Source organism: Erythrolamprus reginae, chromosome 5 (assembly GCF_031021105.1).
Source record: "Erythrolamprus reginae isolate rEryReg1 chromosome 5, rEryReg1.hap1, whole genome shotgun sequence".
Lineage (NCBI taxonomy): Eukaryota > Metazoa > Chordata > Lepidosauria > Squamata > Dipsadidae > Erythrolamprus > Erythrolamprus reginae.
The window spans coordinates 63095551-63121232 of NC_091954.1; the positions used below are offsets into that span (position 1 = coordinate 63095551).

At 36.6% G+C, this 25682-nt stretch overlaps 1 protein-coding gene across 7 annotated transcripts in view; it reads left to right on the forward strand.

Moving 5' to 3' along the window:
- Positions 1-25682, forward strand: part of SH3PXD2A (SH3 and PX domains 2A) — a 303341-nt gene that overhangs the window by 273097 nt on the left and 4562 nt on the right. For all 7 annotated transcript variants that reach the window (XM_070752797.1, XM_070752799.1, XM_070752798.1 and 4 more), the window contains 4 exons: positions 11999-12116; positions 21127-21461; positions 24415-24464; positions 25453-25572. In XM_070752797.1, the coding sequence (XP_070608898.1) occupies positions 11999-12116; positions 21127-21461; positions 24415-24464; positions 25453-25572 (623 nt within the window). The remainder of the gene's footprint in view (positions 1-11998; positions 12117-21126; positions 21462-24414; positions 24465-25452; positions 25573-25682) is intronic.

A 25682-nucleotide genomic window follows, 5' to 3' on the forward strand; every position in this document is an offset into this window, starting at 1 on the left:
GAATTTTTTAATGTATTTAGTCACAGATATGTTTATTCTAGCTTCATGCTGAAAGATATACTTACCTTTGTCTATTTTTAAAAAAATTTGGTTAAAAATTACATTAAGAGTTCTTCTAAATATACATTTTTGAAACATTCCCAAGAGGTATCTGGCAATCTTACAGTTATGAGATGGACAAGATGTAGGGTTTGAATGGTCAGGCTTTTTATTGACTAATCATCTTTCCTGTGATCTGTAGCGTCCTTGACCTTCCTTACGTCCTTGCTTCCCTAGGAGATCAAGAGTCACTTTCTCTAATTCAGTTTTTTCACTGGAAACGTTGCTGTTATTCATAAGGGGAAGACTGAGAAATTACTGAAACAAATTTGATTGGGGAAGTCAGTTTCTCTTCCCCAACTGAAATTTATACAAATATTGAATTCACTTTGAATTTGTTTTTTAAAAAGAGTTAACTATCACATTTTGCATTTGAATTAAAAAGAAAATGTTTCCAAATTTTCAGTTAATAGTTTATATTAACTTTTTAAAAAATTATAGAGACAAGAGAGAAAATAACATTGTAAAGTGATTAACATATCATAGTTCACATATAATCCTCAAAATGTCTTATTGTAATAAGTAAACCTATCCCAAAACAGAAAAAGTCACAGTATATGAACAATCAATAGAACTCAAACCAGGTTTCTTAAATATAAATATATTGTATGAAATTTATATTTTTATAATTTATCAGCAATGGCTAGAGTGATACGGTAATAAGCTTTTTTGCATATAGTGCTTTTGCTTTATACTTTTCATAAGAGTATGACTTATTGTTCTTTAAAAAACTAAAGTCTTTTAAAGTCATGAAATTTGTTATTTCTGCTTGTGGCATAGTCATTTAAGAAAGAGACACAATGCATGTATTTGAAGCCTGAAATTATTGATTGATGCTGTTGGTATGTCTTGGTATAGCTAGGCTATGAGACCTTTGACATACACTGAGCAGAGAATTTTAACAGAGTGTGGATGTGTGGTAAAGCCAAAGAAAAAGACACAGACTTAGTTATGCTTAATAAGTACTATTTACATATATACAAAATAGAAACAATCCATAACAAGTACTAAGTCATCCAATATAATAAGCACTAAGCAAATACACTCCCCCCTCAAGGCAAAGCAAAAGCGAATGAGTGTTAAAGCATCATTGAGGGAAGGAGTACTGGCGCCCTCTTATGGCGAACCAGCCAAAAATATTTAAAGTGATAGTACAAGAAACTACAATAGGTAGTTTACAATGGCAATCCCTAACAACCATGTACCTTGTACTAACAAATGCTATTTGGAATCATGTATTTGTTAAAAGGATACAGATATAAAAAGTCAGGACTGATTTGGTCATTCCCGCCCATACAAATCTCACTCTGGCTCCTCTCATCACAGTCAAGTTCTTACCAGGCTTTTTATAGGAGCCTGTCATACCCTGCTCACAATAACATTTTAAACTTCTGTGCTTAGTCATGGATGCTAATCAGTGTAGAAAAGGTTACAAAATAATTTATAACGCTTTGGGAGGTTTCACCCATCCACAAATTTTGAAATGGAGAAGGGATATGACACAAAAGTGTCCCTCAAAATGACAATCATATCAAATTTGCTCAAAGAGAACAGCGTGACAACTAAAAGAAGACCAGAATATCATTTGCATTGGCCTGCCATCAAAAAATATTGGCTCAGAATTGGAAATTGGTGAAGTGGAAGCAGCAGTTCATTAAGAGAAACTGATGCTCTCCTCAAATTTGCCCACAAGTAATTTTTTTTCATATACCACAAACAAACGAATCAAGAAATAAATCTACCTTACAGATTTGATTATATATACAGTGGTCCCTCGATTTTCGCAGGTTCAAACTTCACGAAACAGCTATACCACAATTTTTCAAAAATATTAATTTAAAAATACTTTGTAGTCTTTTCCCCTATACCACGGTTTTTCCCGCCCGATGATGTCATACATCATCGCCAAACTTTCGTCCGCTTTTAATAAATATTTTTTTTAATAAACTTTAATAAATAAACATGGTGAGTAATAATCTAAATGGTTGCTAAGGGAATGAGAAATTGCAGTTTAGGGGTTTAAAGTTTAAAGTGTTAAGGGAAGGCTTGTGATACTGTTCATAGCCAAAAATAGTGTATTTACTTCCGCATCTCTACTTTGCAGAAATTCAACTTTTGCGGGCATCCTCTGCAAAAATCGAGGGAACACTGTATTCAGCAAATCTAGCCATTTCATCTACACTGATACTTCCTGTTAAAAAAATATTGATGCTGGATATGCAAACCAATGCAAGTGGCTGCCATACAAAAGCCTATCCACCAAGCTCCATCAAACTACAGTGGTACCTCGGTTCTCAAATGCCTCGGTTTTCATACATTTCGGATTTCAAACAAAATTTTCTGCAAAAATTTGCTTCGGTATCCAAACAAAAATTCGGATACTGAACAGATAATTTTGTTTACTATCTGAAATGTAAGATCTGAGGGGACGAGGTGAGAGGGAATGGGAGTCGGAATCCCGACACACCCCTCCTGGCCGCCCTCTTAACAGCCTCCCAGTCTCTACCTTGTAACTGCTCCAAGCTGCAGGAAGGGTAGGGCTGGCTGCAATACCGGCAGCTTTGGGGGGCTCCTTTCCTCAGCGGTTCAGTTCGGTACCTCCAGGCAGCTGCACCAACTTTTTCCTTCCCGGCGGCGGCAGCTCCGGCGGCTTCCCTACGAGGAGGAGCAGCGTCAGGAACGTCATGTGATGAAGGTAAGCCGCCGGAGCCGTCGCTGCCGGGAAGGAAAAAGTTGGTGCAGCTGCCTGGAGGTACCAAACTGAACCGCTGAGGAAAGGAGCCCCCCAAAACTGCCGGTATTGCAGCCAGCCCTACCCTTCCTGCAGCTTGGAGCAATTACAAGGTAGAGACTGGGAGGCTGTTAAGAGGGCGACCAGGAGGGGCGTGTCGGGATTCCGACTCCCATTCCCTCTCACCCCGTCCCCTCAGATCCTTATCCCATAGGAAATAGAGGAAATACTGTAGATTTAATTGGTTCCCAGCAAGTCAATGGGCTGGGAACCAATTAAATCCATTTCCATTATTTCCTATGGGATAAATTAATTCGGTTCTCAACCAAATCGGTTCTCAACCACACTTCTGGAACGGATTGTGGTCGAGAACCGAGGTACCACTGTATTTTCTAGGTAAACAGAAGGGCTGAAGCAAGGACAAGTATCCGCTTGTTTAATTTGTGCTGCTGTTTCAATAATGGAACATCACCATAGGATCTGAGAATGTGAGGAAAGGTTAAAAGAAAAAACATGCAGTTTAGAAGATCATCTAATTACGTTTCCTACACAAAATGCAATAGTTCAAGTTCTATGTTTTTCAAACCACAAAATAATTTTCCTTAAACACACTTTCCTCTCAGTCAGCAGTCTTTTCACTCTACTCTTTCTTCTTTCTTTAAATCAGCTTATTTAGGCCAAGTTTCTGTGTCTAAGAATTGTTTTTCAACGATGACCTAATATTAATGTTTTAGAACATTTATGGCCATAATAGATATTCTTCTAATTGGATCTTTGTGGGGATGTGTCCTTTTAACATTTGGTTCCAAATGGCATTCAATAAATAACTTCACCTATTATTATTCTTCCACTGATTTAACTTTAACTTATTAAACCAATGGAGTGTTTTTTTACACGTTAGAATAGAATGGAATAGAATAGAACAGAACAGAATAGAATAGAATAGAATTCTTATTGGCTAAGTGTGATTGGACGCACAAGAAATTTGTCTTTGGTGCACATGCTCTCAGTGTACCTAAAAGAAAATGTATACATTTCTCAAGAATCATGAGGTACAACATTAATGATTGTCACAAATAAGCAATGAAGAAACAATATTAATAAAAAATCTTAAGGATACAAGCAACAAATTACAGTCATACATAAATATGAGGAAATGGGTGATAGGAATGATGAGAAAAAACTAGTAATAATAGTAGTGCATACTTAGTAAATAGTTTGACAGTGTTGAGGGAATTATTTGTTTAGCAGAGTGATGGCGTTCGGGGGAAAAACTGTTCTTGTGTCTAGTTGTCTTGGTGTGCTGTGCTCTGTAGTAACGTTTTAAAGGTAGGAGTTGAAACAGTTTATGTCCAGGATGCGAGGGGTCAGTAAATATTTTCACAGCCCTCTTTTTGACTCGTGCAGTATACAGGTCCTCAATGAAAAGTAGGTTGGCAGCAAAATGACATTGTTTATTAAATTAACACCAAAGATTTGTTGTTTTATCAAGCTCCCTTTATATATATATATGTATTAGAAAGACTCGCATGCAGCAAATAACATTCAGTGACAAAGATATGCAAAAATTCAGAAAATCTAAAAGAGGTTAAATAATGTGTTTGTTATAGAAGTGTTCGTTTACCATAAAAAGTGAGTGAAAGAAGTGAGGAACCTTATCCAATGTTTGTTTGAAGAAAAGAAGTAAAATTTCTTAGATTTTCAGCAATTTTTTTGGAGCTCCATGTTTTTAGCAAATCTTATATTTCAAAGCATCCAGAAGAGTTTGAGGATTCACAGAAGCTGATCAGATCCTAGGAAGGCCCTTGCCAGTACACAGGCTGTCTGGAACATTAGTGGGCAAGTTAGTGACAAAAAGAAAGGAGTTATGTCTGAAAATAAGTGGAAGAAATACTGCATGGGAAACGCTGAAAGCACACTCCTTTAAATATGCATGTTTTAAAATAATATATGATTAATTATTCATAAAAGCATTTACACATGAACATGCACAATCTCTCATAAATAGATCACATAACTAAGAACAATGAAGACCAAATTGTTGGCTTCAGTTTTGCGGGGGAGGCGGAATAACACACAGACACCAAAGCTGGGTTTAATGGGTCCCTTTATTAACCTTTAACTAATGTAAACCTGCAGAGATGAAAACCTAAATGGGGCGGAATTCCCTATAAATAATATTTCTAAGCAACTATGGGCGAAGCTCCTTGCTGAGCAAGGGGAGGTTCCCCTGGCCCTTCCCTTGCTCTCCGCCATAACACCATGGCATGTCGGGGGGTCACCCTCATTTTCCCTTCTGCAGGTGAGCCCTCCATCTCTCTGGTGCGGTAAGAGGCCTTTTTACAGAGGACAGCACCTTGCCCATTGCCTTGATTGGGCATACACGGCCGGTGCCTGCTGGGTGATCTCGCCATTTATTTGTTTGTTTGTTTGTTTGATTTGTATGCCGCCCCTCTCCGTAGACTTGGGGCGGCTAACAACAACAATAAAAAACAACATGTAAATCCAATACTAAACAATTAAAAACCCTTATTATAAAACCAAGCATCCATACAAACAAACATACCATGCATGAATTGTAAAGGCCCGGTGGGAAAGAATATCTCAGTTCCCCCATGCCTGACGGCAGAGGTGGGTTTTAAGGAGCTTACGAAAGGCGAGGAGGGTGGGGGCAATTCTAATCTCCGGGGGGAGTTGGTTCCAGAGGGCTGGAGCCGCCACAGAGAAGGCTTTTCCCCTGGGCCCCTCCAAACGACATTGTTTTGTTGACGGGACCCGGAGAAGGCCCACTCTGTGGGACCTAACCAGGCGCTGGGATTCATGCGGCAGAAGGCGGTCTCGTAGATACCCTGGTCCGGTGCCACAAAGGGCTTTATAGGTAATGACCAACACTTTGAATTGTGACCGCCATGTGTCGAGGTTGCCTGGAAGAAGGTGGGTGATGCCGTGTGATCACGGCTCTGCTGCAAACACAGGCTGGTGGGTGATGCCCACCAACCTACAATTATTTGGAAAAAAAGTAAATGTACTATAGTAAGTATTTGTCATATTCAGAGTTGCTTAAACTTCTTTTTGTCAATTCTTTTGAACAATACCAGTCATTATTCTGAATGATACCACTTAGACTTATATACCTCTTCACAAAGCTTTACAGCCCTCTCTAAACAGTTTAACATATTTAACGTAGTTCAGCATATGGCTTGCAACAATCTGGATCCTTGTGATAATGTTTTTTTGCATTTTCCCATATATGCCAACTTGTATACCTTGGTATTATAATTTTTCATTATTATCCTTGAGGCAGGATTATTCCAACTTGTTTGGGGTTTTTACAAGGAGACCAAAAGTCAAAATCCACTGCTTAAATCTCATTTATATGTGTGTTTATGGGCTCTTCTTTTCCATTAGAGCAAGAAATCAAATAGATGTAATTTGGGTAATTTTATAGTATTTTGCTGCAAAATCACTTTGCAAACAGAAACTTTAATGATAGCTTCCTTTTCCAGATTAGAATGCCTAAAAATAAAACAGATAACCACACCATAAGTGAAGCTCTAATGTCTATAGAAATTTAATCTTTTACAAGACTTAGTTATAAATATTTCATCCTTTATTCTTTAGGTTTTTTTATACTTTGCTTTTCATTTTCTTAAATAAACAAAGAAAATGTTTCAGAATTCACGTTCAATTTTGGATAGCTTTTTCCAGAGGAGATAAATCTTTGGAAACCAGACTTGTTGATGGGCAAACTTCAGCTGTTTAGCAATTGCATATTTGACTTCAAGCCCAAACCTTATTTGAACTATCTGAATCTTCTTCTTTAATAAGGTTTGCTATGAGTCAGCTCTTTGTTAGCAATATGGCTTATTTCAGCTATGAGTGTATTTATTGTATAATATTGCAGTTTTGACAGGCACCACTAGGCACTAAATAAAAGGAGTTGAGAATTTATTAGTTCTCAAAATCTTACATTCCAAGTCCAAGTGTCCAAGGGTAATAGTCAAATAATATGAGAATCTGGAGATACACAGGCTGAGTCTAGAGACATAGAAACATAGAAGACTGACGGCAGAAAAAGACCTCATGATCCATCTAGTCTGCCCTTATACTATTTTCTGTATTTTATCTTAGGATGGATATATGTTTATCCCAGGCATGTTTAAATTCAGTTACTGTGGATTTATCAACCACGTCTGCTGGAAGTTTGTTCCAAGGATCTACCACTCTTTCAGTAAAATAATATTTTCTCATGTTGCTTTTGATCTTTCCCCCAACTAACTTCAGATTGTGTCCCCTTGTTCTTGTGTTCACTTTCCTATTAAAAACACTTCCCTCCTGGACCTTATTTAACCCTTTAACATATTTAAATGTTTCGATCATGTCCCCCCTTTTCCTTCTGTCCTCCAGAATATACACATATCACTCACCACTTCTCTGTGTGATAGTGCATTACAAAAACAGCAGTTTTGTGGAGTACTTCATATAGCACTGTATCCAGGGGTGGGAAACGCTGTGGGGTAGTAAAAATGGAGCTCCACCCCAGAGCACCCAATTTGCACTGAGAGATGTTGAAAGAAAATGCAAGGCGTCCTGCATAAGCCACACCCACAGTGTGTTAGTAAAAATTTTGGTAGCCCTTCACTGACTGTATCCCATTTAGCTGAATATCATAACAGCATTTCTTAAAAACTTTCCTGTCTACACAAGAGTAGTCAGATGATGTACATACTCCTATATCATCTACACAATGAGACAATTCCTTATGCTTAAGTATTAAGGCTTAGAAAGCATGCAAAATGATATTATACACGAGTAACATAAAACACTGTAATATTTAACTGGCTTACTCTAAACTTTAAAATAGCTGTAGTAGCTCCTCCAAAATGCTGCTGTATCCTTTGTTGGAAACTATATTTATTTTTATTTAAAGGAACATTTGACAGATAAGTTGACACCTCATTATTCATCAGAAATGCTTATGTTTTCCATCACACTTTTCAAAATCGGCTGTGCATGAAGAGTGGTTTGGAATTAATTTTTCCTTCCTTATTCCACCAAAAGATGTATAATGAAAAACAGTGTACTCTGTATGAAATATGGTCCTGGTGCCATTAGTTTAATTGAAAGGGATGAGGGAGTGATATTTGTATTAAAAAGTAAGTTATACTATATGTTCATTATATTTGTTGCATAAACTCATTTGCCTCTGGGCAAATGAAGCAATGGGCACTAGAGTCATGAGGAATGATGTAGTACAGGTCCACAGTACTTTTATAACATGGCTGAATTTGAAATATCTATCAGGTTCCCTTATAGTGGGATCTTCCAGATTATATAAGAATATAACTATTCATCATCTCAAGTTAGTACGATCAATCATGTATCTAGAGGTGATATTGCTCTGGAGCCTCTCTTTTACCTTTTATTTTATTTGTTTTATTGTTTTTAACTACACACACATGATATTTATGTGTGTAAGTATGTGTGTGTGTGTATGTATGTATGTATGTATGTATGTATGCATGTATGTATGTATGTATGTATGTATGTATAGGCATATTCGGGTCTTTTCCAATGTAAGGTTGATAGACCTATACATATATACCCATGAAAATCTGAAAACACACACACACAGAGAGATGATATACAAATTATCTCTATATAAAACATATTTTATATATATATATCACATTTTTTTGCTGAAATTTTAAAATTAAGGGAGACTAGGATGGCACCATTTCGGCCTTGTTCGGGCCTCATCAGCTAGCCACACCCTTACTGGGATTTGATCCGGCAGCTTCTGCCTTGCAAGGCAGAGAATATACCAGGGTGATCAGATATAAACACACACACACACACACACACACACACACACACACACAGAAACATAGAAGTCTGACGGCAGAAAAAGACCTCATGGTCCATCTAGTCTGGCCTTATACTATTTTCTGTATTTTATCTTAGGATGGATATATGTTTATCCCAGGCATGTTTAAATTCAGTTACTGTGGATTTATCTACCACGTCTGCTGGAAGTTTGTTCCAACGATCTACTACTCTTTCAGTAAAATAATATTTTCTCATGTTGCTTTTGATCTTTCCCCCAACTAACTTCAGATTGTGTCCCCTTGTTCTTGTGTTCACTTTCCTATTAAAAACACTTCCCTCCTGAACCTTATTTAGCCCTTTAATATATTTAAATGTTTCGATCATGTCCCCCCTTTTCCTTCTGTCCTCCAGACTATACAGATTGAGTTCATTAAGTCTTTCCTGATACGTTTTATGCTTAAGACCTTCCACCATTCTTGTAGCCCGTCTTTGGACCCGTTCAATTTTGTCAATATCTTTTTGTAGGTGAGGTCTCCAGAACTGAACACAGTATTCCAAATGTGGTCTCACCAGCATTCTATATAGCGGGATCATAATCTCCCTCTTCCTGCTTGTTATACCTCTAGCTATGCAGCCAAGCATCCTACTTGCTTTCCCTACCGCCTGACTGCACTGTTCATCCATTTTGAGACTGTCAGAAATCATTACCCCTAAATCCTTTTCTTATACATATCCTTATACATATATGTTTTGTATATATAGAATTTGTGTATCATCTCTGTAAGGGAGATGGGCGATTTCTAAATTTGATAAATAAAATATGAGAAAGACCTATGCATTTTCCAAATTGTATAAACCCAGAGGTTTATATGGTTTATGAGAGGTTTACGGTACATATTTTGAAAGGGCAGAGCTGTGCTACCAATTTTGCTATTTTTAACTGTAGTTCCTTCATTGTAATATAAAATCAAAAGTAGCCATTCTAATGATTCACGGTTGTCAGTTTGTTTAAATGCATTGCAACATTGTCAGAAAGGAAAGAAGAGACTGATTCTGTTCACATAGGTTATCAGGTTTTCCTTGTTTTTAACTAGCAACAGAAAATAGCTGATTCACAACGTATGCTGAAAACAGCATGTTAAAACTGTATGTAAACAGGAAGCAAGAGTAATCCTGTTCTCATTGCTGTTATCCCTTGTCTTCTTATTAGCAATATGTAAAATTTCACAGCTGGCTAATCAGGGTATCTATACTCTTCAAATTATGCCAAGCACCTAGGTTCAACCAATGCTACTGACTATAGTCCAAGTTACAAAAGAAGTTAAACCAGTTTCAGTTCCATGGCTAAAAATGAGAAATCCTTAAAGCAGTAATGGTGGATTAAGCATCCACAATAAACCCTTATGTTATCTGAATTGGCCTGGAATCTCATGAGTGCTGGCAAGCTACACTATATCTAATTATGTCCTACACCCCATCCTTCAATCTTAAAACAGTTAAAACTAATCTATTCCAGATACTTATAATCTCCCCCATCCCTTCCATTTATGATCTTTTTTTTATGAGGTTGCTTTTATCTGCCTTTATTGGCTCTAATAGCAAACCCCTTTCCCTTGGGGTTGTTCTCCTATTTAATTTGTTGTGTGCAAATTTCTGCTCCAGTTAATCCAATTTATGTCATAATATCTACTATTAAAATTCTTTATTTTCCTCTGGAACGGTATCCTTCATTTCTTTAAAATCATTTTACATAAGAAACCTGCTTTTCTTTATTGCAATTACAGTCTTCCTTATGGACAGTATTTGACCGTATCCAGGTGTATTACTTAAGTTAATGTGAGGATATTTTGCTTCTGTAACTTATTTATTTATGTATTTATGTATTTATTTATTTATTTATTTATTTAACTTATTTTAGGACACATGCTCTAGAAATAAGTAACATACGTATGTATGCATGTATGTATGTATGTATGTATGTATGTATGTATGTATGTATGTATGAAATGGATAAGAGAAAAGATATAAGTTTAAGAGTACCAATGTTGGTATGAAGTTAGTATTTTCAATTGCTCGTCTGTTAACTATAAAATGAATTAGAAGTACAGTACTCAAGGAAGCATAAGAGAGAGGAAGAGGAAGTAGAAAGGAAGGGTAGAGAGGGAGGAGGGGAGTAGGAAAGAGGGAGAGAGGGAGAAAGAAGGTAGAGGAAAGAGAGGGAGATAGAAGAAGGGGAGTACAGTAGTATGAAATATAGAAGGAAAACAGATGCAAAGGTGCAAATGTAGGATATTTGTTATGGCATTTGGGACAAAAATGTATAATTATGTATGTTTTGATACTATAGTATAGGTACGGATATTTGTGTAAAGATGGTGAAAAAATAAAAACTTTTAAAAAAATATTATAGTGAGGACAGAAATTATCTTGATAATCCAGAAACAATATAGGAGGAGTATTTCTGTATTCTCAGAATCATGCCTTAATTTATTAAAGATCATTGTGAAAAATACATCAACGTTAATACCTAGGTTAATAGAACTACAGTTCAGATGTAGACTACATGCCTTCAGTATGGAAGATACAAATTCAGGCCCACAATTCTTATCAATGTAAAATCCTTCCTTCTATATAACCAGTGATGGCTTAAAGATTAAATGTTCCTTTGAACCTGGTTAACTAAAGTGTGGGATGAATTTTCCTGATGTATAGTTTGCAGTAAGAAATTCAAGAGGTTAACAATGAATTAGCAATTTTTATTTTTTTTAATGGCTTAAAAATGCACTTGCTCTTCTTTTATGAGTGGAGACGACCTGGAAAGCAGAATGTGATCTAATCAACAAAAAGCAAATTCTGGCTGCTTTGTACTGAAACGTGATATTGTTTGTAAGAGTGTGAAAAAGATAGTTCAGTCTGTTCCTCTGGGTTGAAGGAGTTTTGGTCATGCTCCAACTTCACTGTACGGATTCCAGTAATGCAGGGTTACTATAATCATGTGTGTGCTAAATGGAGCCAGCTGGAGAAGGTTCCTCCAGTGCTGCTTTGCTTCTTTGGCAGCTTGTTTGATTTTTGTCAATACCATATGTATAATGCAGGGGAGCCCCTTCTCTAGACACCCTGTCTCATTTGTTGGCATGAAAGGAGCTGGGCGGTGGTGATGGTGCTGACACAGGCATGCTTACAGTATGATAATTAATAAGTGTATGATCTCACAAGCAAGACTCCACCTCTGCAATGCTCAAGGATTTTAATTGCCTGCAAAATAATTTGAAATCACAATGAGAGAAGAGAAAACAGCTGTTTGATCTTAACTGATGTTGTCTTCTTTCTCTTTGCTAGAAGAGAAATATGTCACAATTCAGTCATATACCAGCCAGGGGAAGGATGAAATTAGTTTCGACAAGGGAGTCACTGTGGACGTCATTCAAAAGAACCTGGAAGGATGGTGGTACATAAGGTAATGTCGTTTTGGCATGTTCAAGCCTTTTGCTTCCAACAAAACCGTTTATATTTCTGTCAAAGGTAGGACCCAAAAATGTTTCAAATAAAGAAATGCTAATAATGTTATGAAAGCCAGTTAAACTATTTTGATAATGTATGTAAAAGAAGATTTACAGTTTGTAGATTTCTTCAGCTAGGGAGAGACTAGAAAATTTCTGTCTTACAAGTTGGAGAGAAAAATTAAAAACAAGTATAGCTGTTCTTGCATTTAAGAAGGATGGGTGGTTAAGTGGTTTTTCCAAGAACATCTTCTATGGATTTTCCTAGGTTTTCCAAAGCGGTGTTTCCATAGGTTTGTAATACAATATTTTAAACTATGGGAAGCTTTTAGCACTGTGTTTGTGTGTATACATGTATGCAATTTGTATTCAGCTATAACAAAAGGGTTTTTTTTAAAGCAGCATGTTCTGCTAGCATATGTGTTGAATTTTTGCAGAGAAGAGGTAATCTTGGCTGTAATTCAAACACTTTCCTTCTGGTAGCTTTAAATGATTAGTTCCATGCAGAAACCCAAGGCTTATTTTTAATGACATAGTTCTAGATACATTAAATGCCACGTAGGCGTTTTCTGTGCTCAGCACAATGCACTCATATTCCTGGTTGATGAAATAAAGATCAAAAGCACACAAAAATATAAGATTATTCAATGTTCACTGTAATAGTCAGGTTTACAAACTGATCCTAATACTTTGGCTTCCTTTACTTTCTTTGAAATACCCTATAGAATTTAGCTGGGTCTTTTCCCAAAGTGATAAAGATTGCAGCCTTGCAGTTCAACTATTAAGTAAAATCACTATAATTCAAATGGAAAAAAGAATGTACTTGATCAAAAAAGCCTGGAAACCTTGTTCCTCAATGGTTGCAAGTACTTAAAAAGTAAATCGGTAATAAAGGGTTGCTCTTATTACAGAATCTTCTTCTGGGTGACACATTTCACCTCTGGATTCTGTGAATTATTTTCTGTTCATTTTACTTTGCTTATAAAATAGAGATGTTTCATAGTTTGTCATTTGCTTTGAAGTTTGATCATCTTACAACACCTACGGTTTGAATAACGGAAACACACTGAGATCTATATGTTCTATAAACATAGTGACTGTAACATCTTCACTCCTAACTTTTCCATCAACAATAAAGGAAAGCTGATAGAGTGGGGGTAGATTCTTAACACTGTGAGCAGAGAATAGCTGGCCTTGTGTCAGCTCTGCATTCTTCTCTCTTTAAATCATTCTCTGGACTTTAATCCAAAGCCAAGGGTGCAGGAGCAGAGTGCACACTATTTGCAGGAGAAAAAACAATGTCATCAATTCTCCCTGATCTTACTTTTGAATTCCCTTTAAAAAAAAAAAAAAGATTGATTTTGCACTAGCAAATTTTATTCTATCTTAAATCTAACAGAGCTCTAAAGTATTCAATATTTTCACCTAAGATGACTACACTCTAGGAATCTCGATATTATAGTTAGAATTTTCATGTTCTCTGATTGTTCACATTGCAGTCTAAAACTAAGCCATGTTTTTCTTTTTCTTCTACCAACCTTGAAAATACATAGAGAATGTCATTTTTGTATCTCTCTCTTAGTTCTCTCTCTTTTGTATCTCTCTGCTCTCTTAGTTAATATTGATGGAATGCTTGAAAATCCTCTTCTTATAAAATGAATTGCGTTTCTAACTTGCCCTATCCATGTTTTGTAGTAAAGAAATTTTAAAACTTTTAAAGCTGCCAAGTATCAAGGTACCACTGTATATATATTTGTATCAGTATATCTGGTGGGTTGGGGGGAAGGGAAGAGCTTGTTTTTATGGGAAACTGTAAAAAAGGAAGATATTGTTCTTATAAACCAAAAAAAACACCCCACCATTATTTTTTTTGCTGCTGTTCTTCTATTTTAGTAAAAACCCTCATGATGAAATGGTATTATGCTGGCAATTCAGATCTTTTTCCAGCAGAGATTGTTATGTTTATATAATCACTAAATTGAGGGTAAAAAAGTGGAGAAGGTCTAAATAAGCCATTCCCAAATAACACACTGCCAAAGTTTGTTGCTTCTGGTATGACATAAAGACCACTTCAGCTACCTTAATAATACTGTACATACAATGAAAAATATGTCTTTATTCACACATACTTTCTGAGATTTAACTTAGCCGGTTATTGGTCTTTAAAATAGTTCAAGGGTGTCAAAACTTCAAAGATTTGTTTGAAACCAAATGCTCATATTATTCGAGGTTTGAAAATGTATACTTAGTGTCTTGAACTGTAATAACGCAGATAGGAAAAGCCTATCTAGAATTAATTCATGTAGAAGTTAGATCAGAGGTCTTCAAACTCGGCAACTTTAAGACTTGTGGACTTTAACTCCCAGAATTCTCCATCCAGTCATGCTGGCTGGAGAATTCTGGGAGTTGAAGTCCACAAGTCTTAAAGTTTCCAAGTTTGAGGACCTCTGAGTTAGATCTCCATAAGGTCTGCTTAATTCAACTTCTTTCTTTGCATAATGTTAGCCAATTAAAGAGGTTTACCCCCAGGGCAATGAATTATGACCAGCAGCTCAGACTTCATTGCTACCCAAATATAATAAACTTCATGAACAACTGTGAGGAATGAGAACTGATTATTTAAATTATCCTGAGATATGAAATTCCTGTTCTCTTCTTCCTCTAGTGTCATAATTGAATTGAGAAGGAAATTTTTGTAGGCCGGGATTAAAGGGGGAATGGCAGGAAACTGGACGGGACTTTGTGCCTCTCTCAAATTTCCTGGGAAATTTTTCCAGGCTTGGGTTCTTAAGCAGAAAATGGTTCTTAAGAAGAGGCAAAAAAATCTTGAAAACCCGGTTCTTATCTAGAAAAGTTCTTAAGTAGAAACGTTCTTAAATAGAAGTACCACTGTATTCCCAAATGTAAATACAAAGGGTGTAAATATTTCTTTATATTTCTTATATATTTCTTACATCCGGTACAGTCACAAATACTAAAATTCTTGAACTCTTAGTTATTTTCTCTTGTGGCTCTGTATTCCATCCAATTCTCTGCTATGCTTTTCTTCATACACTAAACAGATAATTACAGAGATTTATAAAGTATTACATGAAATGTTGCTAGGGTTAATAAGAACACAAAAAGATCATATGTTACATTGTGGCATCACAAGTAGCTTTGAAAACTGATAATCAGTACCTAACTTGGTAATTGCTATAAGTACTTGCAAGGAAGTTTTTTATAATGTGAGTTGGTGCCACAGGAGGAAGCATTACCAATAATGGTGTAGCAGGTTCCACCTTAAACTCTTAATATTCTCCTCCTTAAATATAAATACAAAATGCTGATTCTGTTCTGATTTTCACTTTTCTCCCCCTTCCACTCCCTTCCTGGTTTTCTTCCCTCTGGAATAATTCCAGTGTTCTGGAGCTGGAAAGCAGATGTTTAAAAGGGAAAGAAAATGCTCAAACACAGGCAATTTTGACCATTTGCCTTTTTCCTTTAGTCTTAGGGTTGGAATATTGAGGTTTATCTTCAAAGAGCATTAAATCATTAGTGTTTTTTTGAATAGAAATATAGTTAGCCCCCTTTTTCTGCTTCACCTTGTTACAGTCCTTTCAGAATAAGAAAAAGATCATCTTTTGTCTCATTTTGTTTCCTTTCTTGCCATTCCCCCTTTAATCCCAGCCATATCGGGCTTTTCTGGGCTGCCAGAGGAGCCTTTCAGTGGCGCTTAAGGAGGCTTTGGCAGTCCAAAGTGAACGAAGCATTTTCCTTTCTCTGGGCACTTGGAGTGGGAATAAACCTCTGCCAGCGCCCAGAGAAAATAAATTCTCCCTTCGCTCTGGGCCGCCCAGAGCAAACAGAGCGTTTTCCTTTCTCTGGGTGCTTGGACAGGGAATAAGCCACTTCACTGTGGTGACTCCCTCACGCTGCCTCCCATACACCCGGCGCGAGGTTGCCTCCCAGAGCATCTGGGCGCGGAAGGGCAAAAGGGGGTGCTTCACTCCAGCTGGATCAATTCGGCTTCAGCCAAACCAAGAAGTCACCACAGTGAAGGAAAGGTGCTGGCTACCAAGCAAGTGAGCAAGAGGAGAGGGAGCCTTTCAGCATGGGAAGGAAGAAGAAGCAGATAGCAGCAGCAGCAACAACAGCCACTTTTTGGTCAAAGGAGCGGGAGGTTCCTCTTAACCGCCTGGGTTTCTCTCTCTGGCGCAGTGTATGGGAAGCAGCCTCACCGTCTCAGAGTCCCTCTTTTTTTTAAGCCTTAAAGTTTTGGATTTTTTTGATTCCCCTCACCTTCCTTCGGCAGCAGCTGTCCTCCTCCTCTTCTTCCTCCTCCTCCTCCCACCCCCCAAATTCCAAGCTTTTATTTCTTTCCTAATGGGTTTGCACACATTATTTGCCTTTACATTGATTCCTAAGGGGGAAATTGCTTCTACTTGCAAACTTTTGTACTCAGGAACCTGGTCACTGAACGAATTAAGTTCTTAAGTAGAGGTACCACTGTATATATTGCATAATCTGCATTCCTACTCTACTCTGGGACCAGCCAGAGATGATATTTGCCGGCTCTCTGAACAACTCAAAATTTCCACTACCAGTTCTCCGAACTACGCAAAATTTTCACTACTGGTTCTTCAGAACCTGTCAGAACCTGCTGTATTTCACGTCTGCTACAGGGCCACCGGAAGAGCTATTTCCTGAGATGACATGGAAGTAGAAGCAGGCTGCTTTTTAGTACATAGCTGGGCTTCTTGGGAATATTGCAGTAGTACAATTTCTTTGTCAAATGTGCCAGTCCTGGGTATAATGGTCTAGGGTTACTCCTATATGCTATTCTGACTTGCTTATCTTTTTACAGATCTCAGGTTTCTAATCTTTTAGCTGAAATGAGAAGATTCTTTAAAAAGTAAAAAGAGAAACACAGCTGCTTCACTAAATCTGTGTGACTGATTCATTTGTCGGGTCTATATACACCGACAACGTAAGATATGTTTAAAATGAAACTAATTCTGTTAATAGTCACTGCATGAAAGAGAACAGTTTTGTTTTCTTTTGGAATTCAGGAAGTAAAGGGAGACTTTCCATTAGCCTGTCACACTGTTTTGGTTGTTTTCTTTCACAGATTTGAGCAAGAAAATGTGAGGAGTTTTTAGATAAAAATCACAAAATAGTGCCTGCTGTCTCCCACAAACAAGTTTGCATTTCCTCAAAAGTATTTGTCTCAGCCTTAGTCCTATAAGCTTCACACCAGGGCCTATGATTTTTACAGGGAACTCTCTCCTTGTTCTCCTTGGAGTTGTCAAGAGGCTGCCATAGAGTTGCTGATTCTTATTTATGGAGCCTTGGTGCTCTCTGAGCTCGGTTGTTTTCTTGTAGACATTTCATTTTTAGATTAGGTGGCATCTTTTGTGCTGGAGGGATGTGGAATTTGCTTTCTATTTATGTACAGTAGCTTGCCCTATCAATGTTGGTGGGAATGTTGTTTTCTTTTTGGTAGTTCCTTGATGAGACTGTTGTTTATTGATTGTTTGACTTGGTAGTTCATTGATTAGAGTTTTGTTGATAGTTTGGTTTTAATCCTCGTAATAATCCCTGTTTATCTTTATTTTAAAATATTTTTTAATTGATTTTTTAAAGTTTTTACAAAAAGAAAAAACATAAATTCAAAAACATAAATGTGTGTACCATCACCAAACAAAATAATATGTCCCTCCACTGGGAAAGATTCAATTCTATATCTTTCATTTGCTCATTCTTTATAGAGTGATTGAATTTTATTTTTACATTTGCATCACTTACTAATATTAATATATGATTTTTAACCTTTTCCCACCGCCTCATTGTTGCTGCCAATTTCTCTTCATTATAATTATGTAATCTAATTTCCATAATTTCGTAGTGAATGTGATCCACCATGTACCTGCACCAATTTTTTATCGTCCATTTATTAGCATCTTTCCACCCAAGCACTATAGTTGCTTGGGCACTTTCTATTGCTGCAATTTTAATTTCTTCATATTCTTTTACCTCACTATTTTTTATCAATAATGCTGCTTCCTTGGTTAGTTTCCAGTCACTATTCGTAATTTTATTCACTTCTGTTTGTATTTGCTTCCAAACTTTTTGGACTTTGCTGCATTCCCAAAACATATGCATAAATACTCTTTTTTCCTTACATCCATGCCAACAATTTCCTTTCATCGTCGTTTGAAAGCGTGCTAGTTGTACTGGTGTATAATGCCATTTATGTAAAATTTTTCTTCTCATCTCTCTTATCCTTGTATTTTTAATTATTTTAATAATCCCTGTTTATCTAGAATGTTGATTGCTGGCAAGGGATATTCTGATCTTTTTATTTTCTTTTACTTTTTATGGTTTCTTTTGAGTGGTATATAAATGTTCTTTATTTGTATGTGTTAGTGATGGCTGATTTGTCTGAGTGCCAAGCTTCTAGGAATTCCCTAGCATTTTTGGATTTATTTTGATTGAGCATCCTCAGTTAATTATGGCTAAATCTGTCGATGTGCTGTGAAATTAAAGAATCTTTTTATCATGTCTTCTGAAGCTAGTTGGTGTTCATGATAATGTTATTCAGTTGGCCAGGAGGCACTGGCTAACTGAACATCCTTTTTAATAATTGCTGATTAATTTCTTTTGTATTTCTGAAATAGGTTCTTTTTAAAAGTTTCTGTGTTTTATAAACATGAAACTCTGCGATTAGCTTCTGAACTAAATATTTCTGGGACTGAACTGTCTATTTAGCTTTAATTCAAAACAAGTTCTTCTTTTATATTGATTTAAAATGCTAGAAATAAAAACTAATATTTTCCCCCTGTTTCAAACTGTGATTCTGGAAGATTTACTTAAGAATTAATTTAAATTACTATTATTTTCTTTTGAGTAAACCATGATTCTCAAGATCTTCTCTGCTCTGATACAGGAAGTCCTCAATATACAACAATTTGTTTAGCCAGGGATGCTTTGCAAGTTGACAAGTGTTTAAAGTTACAATGGCACTGAAAAATATGACCTGACCATTTTTCATAGTTATGACCTTTACAGCATCCCCATGATCATGTGATCAAAATTCAGATGCTTGGCAGCTAGTTCATATTTGTGACCTTTCTTGTGTCCCAGAGTCATGTTAACGCCCCGAGTCTTCAGAGAGGGGCGGCATACAAATCCAAATAATAAGAATAAATAAGAACGTCTTTTTGCAAATTTCTGACAAGCAAAGTCAATGAGGAAGCCATTAACAACCAGGTTACTAACATATAAACTGCAGTGATTCACTTAACAACTATGGCCAGAAAAGTCGTAAAATGGGGCAAAACTCACTTAACAAATGTCTCACTTAACAACAGAAACTTTGGGTTCAATTGTGGTCAAAAGTCAAGGACTATCTGTACTTCCCAATCTTTGGTAATATATTAATATTGTACTGTTATCATTTTGTATGATTATATTTTTAATTAATTAATTTGTGTAATTTATTAGATTTGTGCACCACCCCTCTCCGAGGCTCACAACAGCTCACAAATTAATTTGTGTAATTTATTAGATTTGTACACCACCCCTCTCCGAGGCTCACAACAGCTCACAAATTTTTGATGGTTTAGAACAGTGATGGCAAACATGTGGCACGTGTGGCATGCAGAGCCATATTTGAGGGCACGTGAGGTGTTGCCCTGTGTCAACTCCAATGTTTCCAGCTGATTTTTGGTTGGTTTTTTTAGCCATTTTTGTTCTCCTCAGGCTTCAGGAAAGCTGCCTGAAGGCTGGGGCCAGTGAAAAATAGCCTAACAGCTTCAGGAGGCTTTTCTCAATCCTAAGGAGAGCGAAAAACAGCCCAACGGGCCTACCAGAAGTCCAGAGGCTTCAATGAGGCGTGTGCGCATGTGCGGGGGGCTATGCAGGGGGCCAGAGCAGGGAATGTGCACATTTACAGGGAAAGGGCATTGCATTATGAGTGTGGCCATGCGCATACATGCTATTGCATATGTGCGCACCCTTTTGGCCCCCGAGCCGAAAAAGATTCGCCAACACTGGTTTAGAATGTAAAGTTCCTGACACAAAGACTAAGGCAATATCTTGCTTGATTATACAATACCTATAAAAAAATTTCCTGCCTATATACAGAGTTTCTTTTTTATAAAGATAAGATAAAAATGACCTCTTAGCAGCTTCCATAAAGCTTTGGAGGACAAGCATCATAGAGATGTAACAAAGAAATATCATTTAAACAAATGTTCCTGGTCATCAAACTGGAACAATATAAGAAAACAATTGGAGAAAACCAGGTTAGATTATTTAATAGTAATAGTTTGCTATTTTTAAACATTTTAATCATTTTTTTCAAACAAAATTAGGGGCGTACATAAAAACACTAGAGTGCCTTCCGTCCTCTGTCCTATAGTCTCTCCTACGGTATATCTCCTATATCTTCTCTAGTATATCCTCTATAACCTTCATTGTGTATTATTGTCTATTGAACAAAATAAATAAACAAAAAAACAAATAAATAAATAGTTCTTGACTTAGGGCCATAACCAAGGCCAAAATTTCTGTTGCTGATTAAGACTTTTCTGAAGTTCTGAAGCTTTGTCCCATTTTACAACTTTTCTTGCCACCAATGTTAAGTCCATAGCGCAGTTGTTAAGTGAATCTGCTTCCCGTTTGACTTTCATGATCAGAAGGTTGCAAAAGCTGATCACATGACCCTGGGACATTGCAACTGTCATAAATATGAGTCACTCGTTAAGCACCTGAATTTTGATCATGTGACCCTGCTGCAATGGTTGCAAATGAGAAAACCACATGCAAGTTATTTTTTTCAGTGATGTTGTAACTTTAAACTGTCACTTAACAAACTGTTGTATGTTGAGGACTATTTGTAATGCTAACTCCGTTTCTGCACCACGTTATGTAATTATGGTGGAAGCAGCTAAACTGCAATTATTATTTTTTTATTATTTCCAGATATTTAGACAGAGAAGGCTGGGCTCCAGCATCATATCTGAAGAAAGCAAAGGATGAGCTTCCCACTCGGAAAAAGAATCTTACCGGACCAGTGGAAATTATAGGAAACATCATGGAGATCAGCAACTTGCTGAGCAAGAAATCTTCCAGTGACAAGGAAACTCAGTCAGAAATTGAAACGATGGAATCCCATGTTGCCAAGAAAGAGATAAGCTTGCCCATTTTATGCAACGACTCCAATGGAAATTTCATGACGACCCAAGACAAGCAGATTTCAAAACAGGTGCAGGGATCGCCTGCCATAGCACGGATTGCCCCACAAAGAGCTCAGATAAGTAAGACCACGGTGATCTTCTAACTTTGCTGCTCCCAAAGCTTATCACTTAGAAATACAGATAAAATGGGACTGTAAATTGAGATGACGGTGGTTTGGAAGAGTTAGAGCGCTTATGATTTAAACATTACACTGCCTCTTGAATGCACCTGTCCATTCTGTTATTTCTCAGCTGTTAATTTTTCCAACGTTAATTTAGTTCCTTTCATTTCACTTCTTCACGAGTTTAAAATCTTAAAAACACTTATACAAAAATAAGTTAAGTTTGGACAATACTGCTCCTTTGCAGTTATTTTTTAACATGTGTAAGATTACATATACTTTATATGGGAATCTGCATCCCAAGTTTGTATGAAGATGAGATATGCATATTGTTCTACATATAAAGGTGCAGTTACTCAGAAGTAAGCTGCATTAATTGTTCATTGTTGACAATTTATGCTTTTTGGTCCATAGGACTATTTACATTTGAATTTGAGAGTAGTTTTAAGTTTGCTAATTACTCATAGATAGCATGCTTTTGCTCTCTCTCTGTCTTCTACACATATACACCAACACATAACAAACCAGAGGTGCCTTCCAGATTTGTTTACTGCCGATTCATTGTGTGCATGCACAATGCTAAAATAAAGCTTTGTGGGTGTGGCAGGCCTGGTCTCTACCAGTTCCGGCGACCCAGGCTGTCAAATTACTACCAGTTCTATAGAACCAGTGTGAACCTGGATGAACCCACCTCTGGCACAAAGACACACACAAATATTAGCTATTTCAGGCTAAAGGGATACATTGCTAAGACACTGTCTAGATTATGGACTGTAAGTTGCCATCCTACAGACTACTTCAGCATTGTTCCTACATCTAATGCCTGCAAGATCTATGATAGACTGCAGGGTTTGGGTATATAAGAATAATTATTGTTTTTTTAAAAGGCCCATGATGCCCTCTTCTGATCAGTCAATATATTGCTTCTTAATTTCAGTTTCCTAGCCTATTTCCATGCAAGATATATATAGACAACAATGCACATAGATTTGTCATATAATCAATCTATTAATCTAATTCTTGAATAAATGGACTCAATGGACGTAATAGGTAACACATTCCGTATAAAACAAACTTTTATTCCGTATAAAACTTTATATCTAGAAAAATAATCTAGAAGTCTATGGTGAAAAAAGCTGCAACTTTTTCATCTGTCAGGACTATTGATTTTTGCATAGTAAGGAATAATCTGCACATATTTAGGTCCATGGGCATCTGCATGCACACTGAGGTCAGCAACAATCCTTATGCTTCTATCTCCACCTAATCCTAATTCCCCCAAAACTATAGTATTGTTGGTTATATAAATTTAATTAGTGAGTAAATAATTGAAATTACTATAGCCATTTTAGTCTAGTTTATGGTTTTTGATAGCTTGTCCAGGGAAAAGTAGTGTGCCAGAATTTTAATTTATTAAAACCTTTTAGCAAATTTTGGCAATCAATCATAATATATTTCTGGACTTGTGTCCTCCTGATGTGTTAGCTGAAGGCACATTTGAGTCATTTTTCTTCTGTTTCGGTAACCATAATCTAGAAAATAATTTTTGGAGACTAGTAATTCATTATTTTATGGTATTTGGTAGCACACAAGTTAAATTTTGATCTGACACATTATTCTACAACTGCATGGAGCTCATAAGGTCACGCATAACTAGAAAGTATGGCATAATCACTATATTAATAAACATTCTTCTTTTTATGTCTTGTGGAAATAAAACTACTAAATCAAACTTCAGTCCAGATAAATAAGAGGAGTTTTTTATTTGATTTTGGGCATTGTAGTTTTGCCTTTTTGGAACAGACTGTAAATCTTTCCACACATCTGAATCTTGAGGTACAGATGGTCCTCAACTTATACACTTGTTTAATGATGGTTCAAAGTCATGTGTCAGAGTAAGGCCGTCTTGTGCTGCCTCATAGTTGACATTATGGCTGTCTCAGGAAAAGTTGGTTGTGACCCATTCTCAAAGTTAAAACTATCACACTCTGCCCTATGGTCAGATAATCACAATACAGACATTTGGCAACCAGCTTTCAATTATGATGGTTGCAGTGTCTTGGGGATGGTGAGTATGACTGAGCAATTAGGGAAGCCAGATTCACTTAACAATTGTGTTAAGCCAGGCAATTTTACCAAGCAATGGTAAAAATTGTCATAAAATGTAGCCTCGTTATATCATAACTTTTTTTACTGCATTGCTTAGCGACTGCAATTTTGGTTTCAATTTTGGTCATAAGTTGAGGTCTATCTGCATCTTTATATATTTTTTTAATCATATTTGTCCTCCCTAATAGCATATCCAAAGGTTCTTTGCCTGTCTGATAGTCTATCTATTAGTGATTCCCTTATTGTTAGAGAACCTGATCATGGTTATTCTTCTTTGATAACAAGCCGCTTAAATTAAAGTAATATGTTGCATATAGATTTATTTTTTGAAATTTTTCCTTGGTATAAAATATAAGAGTTAGACTGATAACTTAAATTGTCAAGTCGTATTTGCTTTACAAATTTGAAATAACTATACTGGCATTCAAACTCAAACATGAGGATTGCATGTTTACTACAGAGTCCTTTTGAAGTTGGGCATCATACAAATCAGAGAGAGAGAGAGAGAGAGACTGCTCGAACATGTAAAATATATTGAATTGTTTGAAAAAGCCCATTTTCCAGGTCTACAAGTCCAAGTAAAACAGTACAAGAAATATATTCTTATGGCCTGTTCTGGAATGTCCTGTAGAGCAGATTCTTTTCATCTGCTCAGGTTTTCTAAAATACTGTGGATATTAGAATATTTTTGTATGGGGGAAAAAAAACTTCTGGACTTAGAGTTAATAATGCTTAGTCACTTTTTACCCTTTTGCTTACACTTTTTACTGACAATAATTTGGAAATATTCCTTCTTTGTGAAGGTTCACCAAATCTGCGTATGAAACCTCCTCCAAGAAGAGAATCTAGTTTGGTGAGTGGTGATCTTGTGTTTATAGTTAAGTCACTAAATATTTAATATTACCCAAGCACGTTGCCTAATATTTAGAGTTTAAGTACAGGAAACCAGCCCTAGGTTTCTCCACTGAGCAATTAGGGAAACAAGTGGTTCATTAATAGGCTAAGGGGCTTTTTTAATCATAAGGGAAGGTAATTATGATCTGGGTGACTGAATTAATCCATGATGATAGTTAGACAGATCCTTATAAAGTTTTATCGCTAAGATATTGCTAATGATCATGTATGAGACATCTGAAACATTAGAGTATTATTGGAATATTAGTCAAACTTATTTTGAATCTTTCAGCCTAAGTGCTAAAGTGAAGCTTAGCATAAATTTTGTGATATGCAGATTCTACTGTGTGGTCTTTGTTCAAAAATATGGCAATTTAGTATACAGTATATCAGAGTTAAGAGAATTTAAGATAGCTTTTTTCAATTCACTGTTTTGGATACAACTACCAACATTCCAATTCTGACCAGTAGGACGTTTAGATGGGTCTAGGACACCCCAGCTGACTGGTCACAGGACTACTTGCCATGAGACAGCTCAACATAGGATAACTCAAGAGAGAGAGAGAAGTTAATCGCAGTGTGTCCTTGTCTTGCTTTAAGTCTGAACCTTCTCAGATTAGAGGTTTCAAAGACTCAGGTGAGCTGGAATTCTACTTATCCTTTGGGTTATCCCGTATTGAATTGTCCACTGGCGAGTTGTCCCACAGCAAGTTGGCCGCAGAGAGATAGCCAGGTGAGTCAGCCAGAATGACTTGAACACAGTGAGTTGTCCAATTCTGGTTTTGGTTGGATGTGCCACTACTGATGTCGCGTTGATTTTCTTTCAACCACAATTTATATTCATTTGTCTCTTGCAAGGAGATTTTTAATGATTTGATTTTAGATGTCCTCTTCCCTTGTTCTCTGACATGTTTCATTAATCTCTGTGTCACTGTTTATTGCCACAGGGCTTTCAACTACCTAAACCTCCTGAACCACCATCAGTGGAAGTTGAATATTATACGATTGCTGAGTTCCAGTCTTGTATTTCTGATGGAATAAGCTTTCATGGAGGACAAAAAGCAGAGGTAAAACTAAAGTAGGAAATGGGTCAATGATGGATAGTTGTCATATAGTAAGCAAAAATCAAAGAGAAGCTTGGATTTAAAAATGTATTAATGTTTTGCATCCATAATTA